General features: G+C 35.0%; 1 protein-coding gene across 1 annotated transcript in view; it reads right to left on the reverse strand.

Moving 5' to 3' along the window:
• EYS (EGF-like photoreceptor maintenance factor) overlaps window positions 1-19,591 on the reverse strand; it is a 792,123-nt gene that overhangs the window by 379,327 nt on the left and 393,205 nt on the right. The window contains exon 29 of the mRNA XM_054630570.2: window positions 16,801-17,000. Coding sequence (XP_054486545.2) covers window positions 16,801-17,000 — 200 coding nt within the window. The remainder of the gene's footprint in view (window positions 1-16,800; window positions 17,001-19,591) is intronic.

A 19,591-nucleotide genomic window follows, 5' to 3' on the forward strand; every position in this document is an offset into this window, starting at 1 on the left:
CAATTTTTGTCCCCCAAAGTTCAATAATAGGTCCAGTAATGTTTAGTTTATTCATCAGTGACTTGGATGAAGGAGCAGAGACCTCCTCAGCAAGTTCACTAATGACACAAAGCTGGGAGGAGTGGCTGAAACCCCAGAGGGCTGTGCAGACCTTCAGAGGGACCTTGACAAGTTGGAGAGATGGGCACAGAACTGTCTGAAACTCAGCAGAGGCAAATGCAGGGTCCTGCACCTGGGCAGCTCCACACAAAAAATTAGGATGAACTCTTTTTTGTGCAGTGACTGAGCACTGGAATAAATTGCCCAGAGAGGTTGTGAAGTCTCTCTCTGGAGATATTCAAGAACTATCTGGGCACAATGCTGTGCCATGTGCTCTAGGATGACACTGCTTGAGCAGTAAGATTGGACCAGATGATCCTGTGTGACCCCCTCCAACCTGTACAATTCTGTGATTCTCACCCTGACTTTCATTCTAACCCCCATGATAATAAGCAAGGAGGAGATAGGCAGGAAGGAGTGGAAGCTTTGACAATATATCAACTACTATTCCTGAGGCAGGGAGGTGAAAGGATGCAGGCCACACCTAAAAGAAGATTTGTTCACCAGAGGACTCAGGATGCTTCCCTGTGTGAGCACAAAAAAAATGGATCTGAATGGTAATAATTTATGTGGGAATACTAGCACCATCCCAACGTATTTTTCCTTATTTGTGCTAGCTTCCAAACTCAGACCATGGCTGTGAGATGTTTTTCCTGCAGCATTTTCTTACTATTTTCACAAGTTTGGATTAATTGCAAGCTTTTGTTTTGCAAGTCTGTGTGCATCACATAGGTCTCAATAGACTGATGCTGCTACATTTTAAACAGAGTGCTATATTGTACTTCCCATAGTTTTATTAATTTCTGTGCTTTCACTTTCAGTTCATGTTTGTGAACAAGTAAAAGGTTCAGAGTGTGGCCTATCCTTAATAACCTCAAAGATCTGCCTCTAGAAAATTCAGTGTGTAAAGAATCTAAGTTAATAAGATGTATAAATAGTAAATGATAGGGTAATGCATGAGAAAACTGTTGAGGGCAGAATAGATCTAATCATGGAGATACTAAATGCTTTCAGAGAAGTACCCAATATTCAATAATGCTTATTTTGGCTGAAATTCAGTCTTTGATACCTTTTACAATAATATCATCTATCAGTGCTTGTAAGCCCTCAAGAAGTCTATTGAAGTGGCTTTGTCCTCTTGATTGGTGCTTTTTTCTTTTGGCTATTCAGTATATTGTGTGAAGGATACAAGGTCAAACTAACAGGAACTTCTGAAAGAAATAGAAGGATCTACTTTGCTTGGGGGAAACACCAATTCAAACTGTAAACAAAGATGAATGAAAATTATAACAGAAATTTATAAACTTTGATATTATTTAAAAAATGAAGTATTGAATGTGTGTCATGTTAAATGATAATGGTAATGGTGTCAAAAACTTAACATTTAACATCCTCTTTCAAGCTGCATATATCATAGAATCATAGAATCGGAGAATGGCCTGGGTTGGAAGGGGCCTCAAAGATTTGCAATGCCCTGCCATGGACAGGGGCACCTTTCATTAGACCAGATTGCTCAGAGCTCCACCCAACCTGGCCTTAAACATTTCTGAGGATGAGGCACCCACAGTGTCTCTAGACAACCTGTTTCAGTGTCTCATTACTCTCACAGTAAAGATTTTTTCCCTAATATCTACTTTAAATTTACCCTCTTTTCAGTTTAAATCCATTTCCCCTTGCTATGCCACTCCATGTTCTTGTAAAAAGTCCCTCTCCAGCTTTCTTGTAGGCTCCCTTCAGGTACTGGAAGGTCACAATTAGTTCACTCCAAAGCCTTCTCTTTTCCAGGCTGAACAATTTCAGCTCTCTAAGCCTTTCCTGATAGGAGGGGTTTTTCATCCCTCTGTTGGTGGGCTCCTCTCGACTCAGTCCAACAGGTTGATGCCCCTCCTGTGCTGGGGACCCCAGAGCTGGATGCAGCACTCCATCTGGGGTCTCACAAGAGTGGAATAGAGGAGAAAAATCACCATGTCACACTATTTCAAAGTTATTATACATAAAATAAATAGTGACAGTAAATAGTGACATTGAAGAACCATTAACATCTGCTCTACCTTCAGTTTATGCTGTTATATTTTAATGCAATTTCTTCATAGCCTACATTTTCAAAAATAAAATTCAGTAGCTCTGAATTGAAGACTATATATATTTTCTGAACAGCATGAAGATTTCTTGTGTATCAAGTCTTCTGCCCACAGATTTGTAGCAATGTACAAAGTCATTACTCATCATTTGCTTCAAAAACAAAATTTGTTTTTTCCATGTAAAGGCACATTATTTTTTTACTTCCAGTGATAAGGTTTAATATAATAATTTAAACATATATCTTAAACTCTGCTTATACAACTTTAAGCACTGGAAATGTGGATTATTCATTTATTTCTCCAGATAAACAGTATTTTTGTAACAAAGTAGTGTACATAAATATGCATGTATGTTATACAAATATATATGTAGTCTTGCTGATGTCAGTTTTCATAATGGGATTTTACTGTAGGAATCATGAAAAAAGGAGATGTTGGAAATAATACAGCAAAAGCAAATGCAGAATTCTTCCACTCCCTGCCAGCTATTGTTGGTCTTCTATTTGAAGGATGGATATAGCTTGGGGAGGATTTTCTTTATTGTTTTGAAGCAGCTGGCTCTGAATCTAAGGAAAACATCATGCTGAGCTACCGGGAGCTTCATTCATTCTCATTTGAAAGCAGGTCATGCATTCATCTTTGCTCTCAATTTCTGAATAATCTCAGCAATATGTGCCACACATGCTGCTTCAGCTCTCTGAAAAGACTCATACTGGTAGCATCCCTTCACACACTTATTAGTGGTCTGGGCTTGTCTTCCTTTTACTTCAGATTCTAAGTTTGCACACCTGCCACAATGAGGAAATTGCAAAGTCTGCCTATGTCATTAACTGGTTGGTTTTTTTTCAGGTAGAAACACTCAGCATTTCCCCCAAAACAAAGGGAAAAAATAGTATAATCACTGCTAATTCTGTTATTGCTTTTCAAAAGGTATCCACAGATTGAAGCAAAACCAAATGAACTGTCAGCATAATACCCAATGACAGATTTAACAGTGTGTTTTCATCTTCAACAGGAGCTTCATTACGGAGAACTCAATCTGGGAAGCTATTTGGATCCTATCCCCAAAGGTGTCTATTGTTCTGTATCAGTCAGTGACATACACAAATTAGTGCCCAAAAAGCTCTCAAAATTAGGAAGCATTGATTTTTACTTTTAGGTCTTTTGTTTCTGTATTGTACATCAACCAAAGAGGAAAAAGAGAGTTAGCAGCAGCAAATGGTAATTTAGCTTCATATGCTTGGTATATTCTACTCTATTCACACAGCTCTAAAGAATAAATTCAGGGAAGACAATGGAAATTGGAGGCCACTAAAACATTATACGGACTACTCCATTTTTTGCAACTTGATTGTATAACAATTACAACAGTGACAATTAACTAAGGTGGTATGATGCTATTATTTGATCTCTCCTACTGATAGCAATTCACTGTCTGTATACCTATGCTTGTGACTGAACTAAAAGACAAAGCTCACGTTACTGATTTTACCACTGTATCCAAGTAAAGCATCTATTAAAATATTTAGAGACGATCCAGCTGGATTTACAGAGTGGGAAAATAACCATTTCTAGGTTCTACAACCTAGAATGTTAAGCATACTAGCTGTTGGAGGCAACCTAGAGAAAACTCAGAAGATGAAAAAGAAGGAGACAGACTAAACAAGTGCTTCTGGAAGACATACCTTGGAGCAGCCTCTTTGCAAACACATCTATTTAACATTTCATGAAATAAATGTCAGAGACAAATCAAACAAACAAGCAAACAAAATCAACAAAAACAAACAGCAAAACCAAACTCACAACCGAAAACAAAACCACTCAAAAACTAGGAAAATAAGCAGTGGCTGCTTATTCTTCAGAATAAGACATGGATTCTTTTATGGGATCTTATAGGCAGTATAATCCATGAATCCAAAGAAAATAGTAACTGATGAAATACACTTTTCCATTAGGAGACATGCTACCATGATCATCTGGATTGCCTTCATCTGCTGTTCACTAACCAATAGGACAAAGGTAGTGAATTGTGCAGCTGCTGTAAGAGAACAATTGATATGCTCGTGTGTAAGGGTTATTGCTACCATGTTTTATAAAGATTGTCAATTTTTAAAAAGTGTGTACCTGAAGTTTCCTAACTGCTTCAGTGTAAATGAAGGAATCAGCAATGAAAATAGATACTTCTCTATTGTGCTTTTATCAGTGGTTAGCCGTTCACAGTAAGTAAAGAAAAACAAAGATAATTTGTGAGGAAAATATAATGACTGTTTTAGTACTTATAACAACATAGAAATTAAAGGTGTCAGTGGCCTTGGGTGATTTATTAGCTGGAAGAATATTAATACTATGTTTACCTTTAAGAAGAAAAAGTGGAATGGAAGACTGCACACTATAGGCCAATTATCTTTATCTCTGTCCCTGGAAAGGTCATGGGCAAGACTTCCTGGAAACCATTTCCAAACATATAAAGGACAGAAAGTTAATTAGGGGCATTTAACAATTATGAGCTCCTCAGCTGCTCCTCATTGGACTTACTGACTAGACCCTTTTTCTGACTTCTTTGGACAGGCTCCAGCACTTCACTGTCTTTTTTATCATCAGAGGCCTAAAACTGAACACAGAATTTAAGATGCAACCTCACCAGAGGCAATGGCCCCTTCCCCAATCCAGATGGCCATGCTGCTTCTGATACAAGTCAGGATGCCATTGGCCTTCTGGGCCACCTGGGCATACTGCTGGCTCGTGTTCAGCCAGCTGTCAACCAGCACCTCCAGGTCCTTTTTCTCCAGGCAATTGGTTCCCGTAACAACTGCAGTTACTGTTAAAGACTAAGGCAAAGAAGGCATCAAGTACCTCAGCTTTGTGTGCCTTGGTTTCCACTGTTTCCCCCCCCGTGTCCAATAATGTATGAAGATTCTCCTCATCCTTCCTTTTGTTGCTAATGTATTCATAGAAATATTTTTTTATGCAACTAGGAAGATTAAGTTTTACTTGAGCTTTGGTTCTTCCAATTTTCTACCAGCATAACCTCACAGCATAGAAAATCATAGAATGGTTTGAGTTGGAAGGGAACCTTGAAGATCATTTAGTTCCAACTGCCATGGACAGGGACACTTTTAACTAAACCAGGTATACATCCTTGTAAGTTTTCCTGAGTTGCCTGCCCCTACTTCTAAAGGTCACAAAAGGTCACAAACTCTCCTTTTTCTTTTCCTGAGTTCCAACCACAGATCTCTGTTGATCCAATGTGGTCTTCACCTCTGGCACATCTTTCAGCACATGCACAGTATGAGACGGTTTATCCATTTAATTAAGATTTTAAATAAAAAAGGAAAGTTTGCATTTCTTCAAAACAAGTGAAAACAATATTTGTTCCAAATATTGGCATTCATAGAATTTCTTCCACTGTCTGATTTTCCCGACTATCTAATTTCTCTTTTGTCATTCAACCACATTGTACCAGAAAAATTCTCAACAGTGCCTAATGTACCACATCTGGTAGCCTTCCCATTGAAAAGAATTTCAGGAAACAAGCCTGTAAATTGTTGGGATTACTTACCAGTAAGCTATAAATTTAATTTCTCAGTTCAAGCTGTTTTTTGTTTGCCAAATGTGGCAAGACTTAGAGTGAAAAACAGATGCTTCTCATTTTGTCCCCAGTGCCTGTAACCTCTCCAGACAATGTATTACAACGATACAACTAAGGCATTATGGGTTTATAGCATACTGTTTTTTTAAAAGTTTACTATTCTAACTTTACTGCTCACATTGCCAATGTAGTACCTAGAGTGCATCTTAATTTCTTAATCTAGCTAGCTGCAGATATTTGAAACTGTTGAGAGATTTACAAAACATAATGCAGAATAAATTTTTTTACCAGCATGCAAGTAAGAGTGGTGTCACAGACATCTTTTCACGAAAAATCCTTTCTTTAGGATTTTTCCTTCTGAGAAGCTGAGGCCTCAGAGACAGAATGTAAACAATGGTTATCTGCTGCTGTGGAATGCAACAGGTCCACCTGTGATTGGCCCATCTTGGATGTTTATAATTAATGGCCAATTAAGGACCAAGCTATCTCGGACAGAGTCCGAGAGAGCTGCTTTTGTTATCATTCCTTTTTTTTTCTATTCTTAGCTTAGTTAGCATCTGAGAAAACCTGTCCTTTTTCTTTTTAGTATAGTCATAATGTAACATATATATATATATATATATATATAATAAAATAATAAATCAAGCCTTCTGAACATGGAGTCAACGTTCTTGTCTCTTCCTTCACCTGAAAACTCCTGTGACCATGGTCACAGAGTGGGATAGAAAATTGGCTTGCATCTTACAATTGCACTGTTAACCTTTTCTGAACCTTGGATCAAACATCACAAAATAGATGGAAGAAATAAAAATAGTTTATTGCTGTTTGCTGGTGAAGAAAATAATCAAACATAGTCAAAGAATTGCTGATGACTGCAGTCTCTTCCCTCTTTTTTGGGCCTCTGCATATGTTATTATTTTTAGTTTTTATTACCCTTTCCAAATCAGTGTAATATTTAAAATAAAAAATAAATATTTTCATTCCAACAGACCACTGGCAGTAAAGAACTATGTTTTATGCTCCTTACTTTCATAGCTTTGCAATTACTTACTGTTGGTCCTCTACATTTACTTGGAAAGCAAAGATGGCTGAGTCTGTTTCCTGAAGTCTTTTTGTTCTCTTTATTTATTATTTGAGAGAAAACAGCAATTAAATTTCTTACTGTAAGGCCATCACAAGATTGTTGATGAGAAAATGAGAAAAGTAATAGGAATATTTCGTAGGAACCAAAGTACCTAGTATCTGAAGAACATGTTCTGCAATGCTCACAGACAAGAAGTCAGAGCACCTGCAATCATGCAGTAAACAGTGTTTCGGGGACACCGATCCAGAATGACTTATACTCACCTTGGATAAACTGAGTTCTGGAAGAAATCAAAACAAGGAGAAATATAAAGCAATATTCACAACCTACATAACACTATTAGAGATGAACAGATGAACAATTTTTATTGGTAGACTTGTGAGGGAAATCTTAGAAATGTTTTGAAATTATTGAATGCAAAAATGTTTTAAAATAACCTTTATGAAGGATCTTGAACTTATGCTTCAGGGAAATCACTGCCTCCAACCAGTTAAAGTGAGACCTATTTGTGATGATAGATGAAGAGCTGGGGAGAAAAGTCTTTTTCTACTGAATTCCTTAGGCATTCCTCTGAAATCAATACAAGATCAGATAGAGAACAAAGTGAGGCTGAGGTCTGACACTAAATGGCAGTTCCTATGTTCCATTTTCTCTCCCCTAATTCTCTAACACAATAATGAGTACAGAGAACTATGTTTCAATATTAAACAAAAAGTTATTGAAAATTTTATCAACAATGAAAATAAACTATTACTTCAATTCTCAAACCCTGAGGAAGATTATTTTACAAAAGTTATTCATCTTGTTTCTAGCATTAGTGCTTCCTAAGTTATGGTTACTTCAGCATGAACTAATTCAGCTGTACACAGAGAAAAAAATAAATCTGTAGCTGGTAATACCTAGTACTATGTACTACATTATTTTCTTAAGAGAAATTATTATTCCCCTGGGTTGAGCTCCCAGGAAAAGCACCTAATTCACCAGTGCAGATGAATAGAAACAGGGTGAACACTGATTTTTAGCTGTGTCCTACAGAAATGGAATTGAGATTTTTCAGCATGAAGCCTTCAGGAAATAGCAAAGCATTTTAGGTAAATCCATAAAAAGAAAGAATATATGAAGAATATATAATATGTAATAAAGAATATGTAATTCCAGTTACATTAATATACACATTTTGTGACACTTAAGAGAAATTCTAGTAGAATTACATTGTGTATTGAATTCAGGCATAGAACACAATGCCTTATATATATTTATATATATATATATATGTATTTAAATTTGAGTAAATATAAATAGTATTTGCAATTACTAAAGGGTTTTATGGGAAAAAGTATCCTTCCAGTATTACTACTCAGTTAGATGCACTTATTTATATTTATTCATAAATATAGAGTAAAATTCTAAGGTAGTAAATAAAAATATTCATGCATACTGGCATATACATGTGCTTGTAAAACTTTTTATGGCTCCCCTGGAGACTAATTCTGAAATTTCCATTTTAAATTATGAACTTAGATGGAAAAAGCATTTTTATTATTATTATGGGCTTTAAAATGACCAATTTACCTTGATACCCAATTTACCCTCTTTTTTTCCTTTCTTTTTTCCTTGTCTATGCCTTTGCCCATCTCTACAAGCATCAATCTATACATCTGAAAGACAATGCTTGCTCTTTAAGAGAAAAAAATTAAAATATGCTCTAAATTTTTTCAAACTTACTTCATTTTCTCACCTTTTTAAATGCAGACTACAGTAAAATTAAATAGTCATAAGCTACCCTCCAACTTTTTCAATAAATGCGCTTTAAAAAGCAAAATCAAAATCAATCATTCAATCCATCAAATAAAATCTGCAGAAATTTTGTTGTTTTAAGCAATGACCTGAAATAGACAGGCTTTAAAATTTTTTGTGCTACCAAGGTCAATGGACAAGTTTAGAAGAAGCCTTTTTTATACAGACAAGTTGAAATGGTAATACTTCTATCTTGGTCTTAAAATAAGGAGTAATGTTTTTCATTGTTTTTTATATTTCTTGTAACAATTTTTTTTGTAAAAAGTGAGCATATCTGCCTAATTATTAAAAAATACCCTCAAGGATTCTACTGTAAACTGTTGTCTTGTAGTCTGAGTTAGAAGACTCATATGAAGCACAACCTTTTTTTTTTTCAAATTGAGGGCTGTCACTCAAGATACAATTTACTCAAGGTAGTAAATTTCTTATGTTTCCAAAATGCCAGTAGGTTTGAACTTTGCCAAACAGTAAATAAGGGATTTTAAACAATAACATATTAAACATTGTCAACTGTCATGTTATACGACTTGTTAATATAATGTACCAAAGTACAGTAATCTTATTTTTAAGCGATGTAAATTCTGATAGGTTTGTTGCTGCTTTTGTAAACAGTCACCATAAAATGCTCAGTCAGTTAACTCTTAGCAGTATATTTGTCATTTTTGTACATGTGCTTAGAATATACATTTTAAAAAGAAAAAAAAAAGAATGCCACAAGTATCACAAAGTTTTGAAGATTAACAGCAAAAATATCAATAGTGACATGTCTTTGAACCATTGTGTAACATGCTTTAGTCTTTCACATGGTATGCTGAATTAATGAGCAGCATAATATATTGTAAAGCCCTGTGAAATTTTAAATATTTTTCTAGGTCTTGGATTTTACTTAGGCATTCATGTTTTGGGTAAGTTTGAATTAAATATTCTCTGTGTATAACTAGAAAAAAAATGAAATGTTCTGTTACAGGTACATTCCCACCTGCTCAGTCCCTTGTATAATGAGGATGTGAATGTGATTCCCACTAGCTCTTTTTATTTGGCTTCCATATCATAAAATCACAAAACAACTTAGCTATAAAAACAAAGCCAAAACCCCAAAACAATACATACATAGGGTAGAGGCATCCTGTGTCTTTTAAGGCAATGAATTTTTAAAAGGTTTGCTTAAAAAATAGAACATAACAATTGGCAATAACTATTCAGATGTAAGATCTAAAACGGTTTTATTCTGGGACTGGACAGATGGGTGATTTGTATTAGATTTGTGTTTTGCTTTTGGGTGTGTTCTTATTCCTACTAGATTTTAGTGCCTCATTTCCAGACACTGCTGTCTGCATTTTTGTAGACAATGCTAATTCTCTAGCAGATTGCACTTTATGTTGAATTTTAGAACAGTAAAACGATAAGGAGAGTGGATAATTTTAACTAGATTAGGTGCTGCCATTGTAAATATCACTGGTAAAAGATGAAAAAAGGTAGAGCATGCATTTATTAAAATAAATAAATACATACAGTCATGTTTGGCATATGTGTCTTAATGCCTTGCCGTTCTTCATACTCCACTTTTACAACTTCTAGCCATTTTCAATTTTCTATATTTCCCTTTCCTTATTTAATTAGCTAAATATCACAGTGGGTATTTAAAATTGTTCAATATGTTTGAATATCAAAACATATAATCCACTTGAGTGACAGAATGAAAATATTCATCTACCTTTGCCCAGAAGCTCTAGGAGACAGGTATTCCATCAGGTATATTGTACACATTAAGCACCTTCCAATACATTATTTGTTAGGTTTACATGCTTATTCCAAATCCTTGACCTTCTGGTTATTTTGCTAATACAGGCACAACCCCTCTAGAACAGATCTGTTGCCTCCTTATGACTGGTAGATTCCTTTACCCTTCATGCAACATCATACAAAAAAGAACAACGGATAAATTCAATATTCTTCTCAAAGATATCTCTAAAGTAATTAAAAAAATAATTCACTTAGAGAACTATTTTTTTTTTAAATTACATGTTAACCTTCTTTTGATTACAATTCTGTTTATGGTTCAAAGTGTAGGAGCATGTTAATAGTTATTAAATGCAGTTTATTAAAGTAATTTTTTATATTAGCAACTATCAAATAAAGACTATGATGGACTTGTACTTTTTTCCCTTATATTCTTGTCATGTAAGTAAGAAAAATACAGGACACAATGTGCATTTTTATTATACTATTTCATTTGATAGTGTTACAGCTAGTATTTTTCACATGAAGACACCAGCATTTGTCATTATAAAATGGATAAATAACTATTAATTATGATTAACATAATTTTCCATCCTTATTTATCTGATGGTAAGAATGAGATTAGATTAAATAAAAGTGTGATATAATGAAAACTAATGTATACACTTTTTTTTATATATATACATATACACATATGTAAAATAATGATAAACACAGTAGTATAGACATGCATAGCATGCTAAATTTGCCTAACTATTTTCTATGAAAACTACATTTTAGTGATCAGCCAGCTAATAATACTGAAACACCTATATTCCCTTTCCTCACAGCACCAGTGAAAAGTTAGTTGCTGTTGTTATGGGAGGAATAGAGAAGGAGAAAAAACCATGCCATTGTATACATCACAGGTGGCCCACAGCCTGGATACTGTGTGTACTTCTTGTCCTAGTGTGCTTCTTGTCCTAGTGTCCTTCTGTGCTAGTAAAGGAAAAATAGTAATTAAAGAGCCTTGGAAAAAGGCAACAAGGATGACTAAAAGTTTTTGATGGCTTCTGAAGGAGGAAGGACTGAGAACACAAGAAACCTTTCCCTTGAAAGGAAGAAGCATAGAGCAATGTGTTAGTGACCCACAAAAACAAGGAAAGCTTGGCTTGGAATCATCTTTTCATTCTCCTTTTCCACACTAGATATGGGATAAAGCTGGCAGCAGCAGTGGTTATCATTTTAAAAAAGGGAGTTATTTTTCCATGCAACAGATGAGACCTGTGGGTCTGTTTGCTGTACCATATTGGCACAGGAGAGCTGATATGGGCAGGTATCTGTGGAGATTGCCTAGTCAAAGCCCCCTCCTCAGAGGAAAAGGGAATATTTTTTATATGTTTATATATGTTCAAGGGAAAATGGTGCTAGCAGACACCCACTGACTTTTACTGAACAAATCAAAACATGCTCAGGAAAACCCCCACTTGAAAGAATATAAGAAAGTACTGGAGGACAAATAATATGTGCACATTTCTTTTTTTTCCTGCCAATCCCCTTATGGCCACTGCTGGAAATAGCATACAGGGTCATATGGTTCTTTGATTGAATCCATACACAATTTATTTTGTTTTCATGTAACCTAATACATACACACAACACAAAAGCTAAAATATTCATGCTTCACTAAGTATCAAGAACTAGGCAGTCAATTATGAAATCAGCTAAATCCATCTTGTTATCTACATATAAATGGAGAGGCATCTGTTCTCATAGACAAAACAGAGTGTGCTGCATATATATTCATAGCTCATACAAATGTGAGAACCTATTGTTTTACGACTTGCCAATTTTAAGAGATTCTAATGGTCCAGGGAAGTTGCTTCTTCCATATTAAAAAATGTCTTGCTTCTTACATTTATTTCAGCGTGCTGAGGAGCTCAGAGGCGTAGTGTGGGAGGATGGATTGTAAGAGAATTGAGATAGTGCTGAAGGCAATCTTACCCCTGAGGAGCTGCAACTGTACTGATTACCAAAGAGTAGGAACAGGCCTACCCTTAATAGGTCACAGCTATGTCCAGCAAGGATGGGTGTTATAAAAGATCAGGCTAGCTGATCAAAAGCTGGAGATTGTTGGCTGGGCTGTGAGGAGTAAGGGTTATGTGGCTGTATAAAGGATAGGAAGGTGTCAGCTGGCTGTGCAGAAGGAAGAGAAAAGGAGTCAGTGTTGTAAGAAGCTGCCTGTGGGAACTCACAAAGAGAAGGTATGAAAGTTTCATAGTAAGATGGTAAACTGATGGTGACAGTTAGATTGGTGCCAAGCACCAATGCCAATAATTGGTAGCCTGTATGGGGATGAGTCCTGACCGCATAGTGCTGTGTAATATGTATATTCTGCCACTTTGGTCAGACCTTGCAAGCTGTCTTTCACCATCTAAATGAAATGAAGCTTTTCAATTAGCCCTCTTCCAGCAGAAGCATGTTTTTTCTCTTACCCAGCATATAAATACTTTACCATTAAGTCACTTTTTTGAGTTGATAGGGGCACACAGCTGTGTAAGTGTTCCCCATGTTAAGCCTTTTGAAATACAGGGGAACTTTTTGTACACTGCCTGGAGGTACAGTTGACATGAACAAGTCCAAAGAATAGCTCTATTTCCTTTGGGGTAAAAGACTAAATGTACAGTACTGATAAATCACATTTCTGCTTAAAAATACTTAACAAATCGTAAACAAGTTTGATTCTATAAAAAATTTTTTTGATACAGTTGCCTAGGTTGCCCTACAAGACTGTGCTTCTAGGGTCCCCCCACAACTGTTTGCTTCATACTAGTAGTATATTGTTTGTCTTCTACCAGCTCTAAGACAAACCGTTCTACATTACCATTTCTTATCTTATATGCTGTCTGCATATCACAGCCACAGAATAATATGTCTTCAAGATTCCAGTTTTTTGCTCATACAGCCTTTCCATGCTTGAATTATTTTAATCGCTTTCCTAGATCCCTGTAGAGGTCCTAGCTAATTATGAGGACTGCTGCTCCTTGCTCAAACAGATCAAGAAAATTAGAATACATAGGTACCTGAAATAAGATGCTTTAAAATCTAAACTCTGCTTCCTTATCAGTAGAATAAAAGAATAGATAGGTGGATATCATAATGAATGTTTAAAAATAATTTCACTTTATTTGGAGGAAATGTAGAATAACATATTCCTATTTTAGACTTTTTTCTAAGATCTCATGAGCTGAAGGAAGAAAAAACTTGGCATTTTTTTGGTCATTAGTTCTGTCGATCAAATATTCACACTTACCTGTCTTGAGTATAAAATAATCTTGTAAAGATGCTGCCAAAAAAGCTTCAGTTCTGAAAAAAAATTATGTTGTCAAATATAATCCAAAAAATGGATTTAAAAAGCACCAGTCCTCCTTTGTGAATCAAAAGATAGGGTCAAACTTACTTGTGATGCTACACATCTCTCAGACCCACAAACAATGAATACATTAAATTATAACAATAATAATAAATTAGGAAAAAAAGATTGAAAAAGAAAGAATGACATCAAAAGTTTCCTCATTTTTCCCTTAAAAAACCCACATTTACAAACCACATATATTCTATAAAACACTGAAAAAGTACAATGAAGCTATAATATTCAAGAACATAATCCTAGGGCAAGACCTGACATAGGATTGTTGATGTTATTTTCACCTGATCAGGCTGAAACCACTACACATGTAATCCTTCCAAGACACCATGACTTCTGAACCTAATCAGCAGGAAGTACTTGAACATTCGAAAAAGGCCAATGCAAGTATTAGAAAGGAAGGAAGAATATTTTTTTCTCATTATTATGCTTACATTTTGAAATCACAAGTTAAACAAACTGGATGGTAGGGGACCAGAAAATGCAAAAGTGGAGATGAGCCACCTGTGGATTAAATACAATGAAAAATTTCAGAGTATTTTATGTAAATAGTTTCTCTTTCCCAGAATAATTGGAACATTCCATGAAAAGGCTTTGGAATTCCTATTATGTATTCATTATATCAATCATATGAATATTGGATTGAATTGTCTTCTGAAAGGCCCCCTGAGCCCAATGTTATCTTTATTATTAATTTGCTGATTCATATAGTGTTTATTGCTGTGGCAGCCAGCACTTTTAATTGAGAAGACTGAAATAGAAAGGAAGGTAGGTGGGCATCCTTTCAGATGGTAATCTGTTTCCTGAAGCACTGATTCAGTGGCAATCTGCCCAGGATAGAACTGAATTACAACTCCCAGCATCCCTCTCATTTCCAATGAGTTGTTTTATGTTTAAACCAGGGGTTTGAAGACAGAAAGATATTTCATATAACACACAATCCAAGAACTATCTCAAAGGGTATTTTTCATATTAATTTCATAAGAAGACTGTAGGGTTGTTCATGTAATTGATTCACGCATAATTCAAGGAAAGTTCAAGTGTTCATGGCACTACTGAGTAAAATATCACATACATCATAGATGAAGCTGGCAGTGGTGCTTACAGGTAAGGCAGCCTGACACTTGCCCATTACTGGACCATTTTGTCTACTTCCTATTTTTTGATCTACTACCTACAAAATTGAAACATCCCAAGACATATCCCCAAAATAAGAAGACTCTAAGCAATACTGGATTAAAGTCCTTTTGCTGCCCATTCCACAGTGGGTAACAGGCAATAAGACTCATTATTTATTTGAATGTTTGTGTTGTTTTGCTAGAGTAGGAGATATTTCTCTCTTCCTTTTTTTTTTTCTCAATTCCACTTTTCTATCCTCCATATAACTCCTATCCTCCAGTTTGTACACGAGCATTGTTCAGACTGCTTAGAACATGTGAATGGAAGGGTACAAAAGGACTAGGGTTCATATTGTAACATTCATAGCAGAGTAGCAAACTTGGCTTTATGATCTTTTTATGTTTCTTACTTCTAGTTGTAGATAGCACTTGGAATCGTAGCACCTAATGAATGATAAGAAAGGGAATTATGTCTGTTTTCTAAAGCATATCAAGAGGAAGGAAATCATATAGGAGTGGAAATCAGCTGAAAAAAGTCCTTTCCCTGGACCCCATCAGAAGAGACTTATATCAAATATGTCATTTCTTTTTATGGGATCACAACCATATCTTACATCAACCTACCTTACTGTACTATTACAACACTCATGAAAACCTTTGTAATCTTGGCAGCACTAAAAATTCTGATTATAATTACTTTCAAGTTCCCTGAATCTGGTTCCATGAAGTCCTCCTGATGGTCAATGCTGGGCTCAGAAGCAAGTGCAAGGTAAATAGTCTTACAATGTTTGGTGTAAAATCCCAAGCAGAAGAGGAAAGAAATATAAGCAATTTAATTCAGAGGATTCATCTGTGAAAGATGAAAGGGTACTGCAGTACTTAAGCTTGAAAAAAGGAGCCTAGAGTGAAAATGAGCTAGGAAAGAAGAAACAGGAGAAAGCACAGGATTGAATTTTCAAACTGGCCATCAAACAATAATGAGCAAAACAGGTTATGAGACATCTGAGTCGCAACAGAAGTCTTTGTGCAGGTAGTAGCCCATTGCAGAATCAGGAGAGTGTGAATTACTTTAGCACATATTGGAAGGTCTAAGCTAAATGATAATATTTTTTGAGTTGTCATGATATAAACACTATTTAATATCTTCATCAATGACATAGATTGTGGGATTAAGGGCACTCTCAGTCAGTTTGCCTATGACACCAAGCTGAGTGCTGCAGTTGATTCACTGGAGGAAGGTACTCAGAGGGATCTAGAATATATAAATTTATAGGAGTAGATATCTATTTTCTCTCTTAAGAATGTTTATAAAATAAGTTCTAGGTATTTAATATTTCTACAAATGTAGTAATTGAAAAGGGACTTAGATATTAAGATTTGTCATAATAATATAAACAGTCTATAAAGTAGCCTAATTTTAAAACCATATTACAAGTATATAAGGTATAAAACTACATGCTTTTAGGCAGAAGTCTAACAGCTGGAGAATAATGATGATGGATCTTAGGACATTGTTTTGGATATGTCTGTGCACACAGAGCATGTAAATTACCTGTCATCTAAATTTGAATGCAAGTTCATATTCCCTTTGAGTTTGAAACACACGAGTACATACATAAAAATAACATAATAATTTTAAATATTTTAGGGTCACTTTATATTAGACATTTCCACACATGATTCTGAAAAGCACTAGAAGATAACTTTTCAGATATGAGTCTGATGTTAAGCAATGAATAGTTTAAGATAACAATATTTTTGACCACTAAATTGAGCACTAAATCCCTTTGAGTTCATATAGTGCACATGGTATCAGTACTGCCCTGAAATATTTACAAATCAATGTGTATTAATTTAAGCAGTTATATGACAATATTCATACTAACCTGCAATGAAAGGTTCTTCCAGGTCCATCAACACATACACCTCCATTGTGACAAAGAACTGAGTTCAGCGTGGACTCTCTGCAAACATCAACATCCACTTCACAAAACCTGCCAGTGTAGCCACTCAGGCAAACACAAACAAATGCATTGATGGCATCTTGACAAGAACCTCCATTAATGCAGGGAGCAGATTCACATTCCTGAGAAGAGAAATAATAATACAGTGATTACACACCTTTAAAACACATTAGTTACTCATTCAGCTCAACAAGTGCAAGAGACTGAATCTGGAGATTAGAAAAAGTATTGGACGTTTTTACTGTCTGATAAACAGAAGTCTCTAATTTGATACAATGTTTTGCTATATAGAGATCCTTTGATTACAGCTCACACTCACTATACTTGCTCCTACTCATTAATCTTGCGAAAATGCAAATATATCTTTATATAAGCAACCAAAAGTATGCAATCCCAATCATGATTAAATTTTAAAGCATGTTTTTGAGCCACAGTCTTACAATTATTCCTTCCAATTTTTTACATTAGGGTCTACTGCTGTAAAAGAAACACATTAGAAAGGCAATTATGGACAGAATAAAGAATTACTTATATAAATGAATGCACACAAGCCCTTTATTAGTATTTCCTGATAAATGTTTTCTCATTATCAATTTATGCCTAATACTGCAAATAGAAACATGTTTATGTGTTCACATAATAACAATTTCCTCTGATAAGGCTAATGTAAAAATCATCAAATTTAAACCACACAAATTAGCAGCAAGTTAATATTTCTCCAGAATTACGAGAGAGTTTAGTTGGTGCAACAGACAGTGCAAGAAATATGTGTTTACCCTTGATCACAGAAATGTAGGTTTTACCTATATCCCAAAGGAGTTGTATTTTGCAGCTGCAACCCAAATAGTCTGGCTAAATCCACTATTTTAAATTTATTTTCACACTCCTGTAACTTTAGAAGGTTTAATTCTTTAAGGATATCCAAGGGCACTCACATTTCCTGCAGGTAATACTGTAGCTTTGACAGAATGTAAATGCAGATGTCCATGGGGAATTGTGAGAAAACAACTTATTTTCCTATAAGCTCTCCAGCTGGGTATATATAGGATGATTTATTAGTGAGCATTACATAAGCTAATTGAATTATATATCCCACAGGAAGATGGAGATAACTCTACAGACTGCCAAAATTTGTGTCTAGGTTCTAGAAGTAATCTTTTGCTATATTAATTACTTTTTTCTTATTGGCAGACAGTAGTGTTCTATTTTGTTTAAAAAAAAAATCTCAATTTTCAGTTCCAACTCTCTGATTTTTTTCTATTCCATTAACTTTTCCAATCTTCCTAATTTGTATTCACTTGTATACCAAACTACAAACCCGAAATTTATTTATTCTCATTAGCAGAATAAATTAAATCTACACTAATTAATGGATCAAATTTTTACTTAATTGTGATTCTAAAGTTAAATTCCAAAAAATACTGAAATCATCAAAGTAACTAAGGATAAATTCAAAGCTCAGCCTAAAGTTCACAGCTTTGGTTCATTACACTATCACAGTTGTACCAAGTTTTGAACAACACAAAACCCTTTTATTTTCTCCTGTGAAATGTATTGTTCTTTTAAAATTTTACAGTAAGATAAATGTCAGAAAGTTTGTAGGAAAGAAATCACACCTATCACTTTCCAGTACATTTTGATGTGCTGCTGTTAAAAGTTTGTCATTAGACTTGCAAAAAACCAGAGTACACTATTACCAGAGACATGATAGTCTGCACTGCTCTTAACTCATGCAAGAAAATTGTGTCAGCATAAAGGCAGAACTATGTTAAAAATGCCACAAATAACTTTATTCCAAAGTTGATGAGCTACCACACTACCACTAAATGCTGTAGATTTTAGTCCAAAGAACAAGAACACTAGATGACAAACTGAAGTTGTAAGACAACTGTTACCAAGTTTTGTATATCTTGGATCCCACCAGAGGCTGATTTTACAGCTGGCATTAGAGAATAGCTGGCTCTGCAGAACATTCCCAGCTACCCTGATTATCTGAAGACAACTTCATTGAAACACCAATGCTATTTTCATTTTGTCTTCCTTTATATAATATGAGATTGAATCTTAACTATGACCCCTAACCAGACAGCTGCCCAATCAGAGAAACAATAGGGACTCGCAGTCCTAGAGTCCCATTGCCTCTCTTTTTCAGTACAGTAGGAGAAAAATACTTTCTTGGTCACCTCAGCTGCCCAGTTCCCAACCTAATAATATAAAATTTTAACCTTTCCTTCCTTGGAAGTGATCAGATAAGGAAAATTGCCTCTGAATAACTAAGAAAAATGACAACTACAAAAATAACTTTCACAAAGATGGGTCATTTTAGCTTTTCCAAAACACAAATTTGTTGATATATAGGAGTGTCACAATTACTGACTTATTTATATTTAAATTTTTAGCTTCTTATTTTCATGGGGTCTTTTCAATCTTTACTAAATTTGGAACTTTAATTTGAATGGGAATTTAAAAATGCATAATTTTTAAGCTTCAGAGACAAAATCTTGATCTGACAGCAAACCTCTTAAGAATTTGTGCAACTTCTACCAACAATTTGCTAGCAATAAATATTTAGGAACAAAAAAAAAAAAAGAAACAAAGCCACACATACACAAAAACCACCCAAAACCCAGAAAACCAACCAACCAAAAATAAGCCACCGCAAAGAAAATAATACCAAAATGAAACTCCTCCCAGAAGGCACAAAATTACTTTC

The sequence above is a fragment of the Agelaius phoeniceus genome, chromosome 3, assembly GCF_051311805.1.
Source record: "Agelaius phoeniceus isolate bAgePho1 chromosome 3, bAgePho1.hap1, whole genome shotgun sequence".
NCBI classification, from domain to species: Eukaryota; Metazoa; Chordata; class Aves; order Passeriformes; family Icteridae; genus Agelaius; species Agelaius phoeniceus.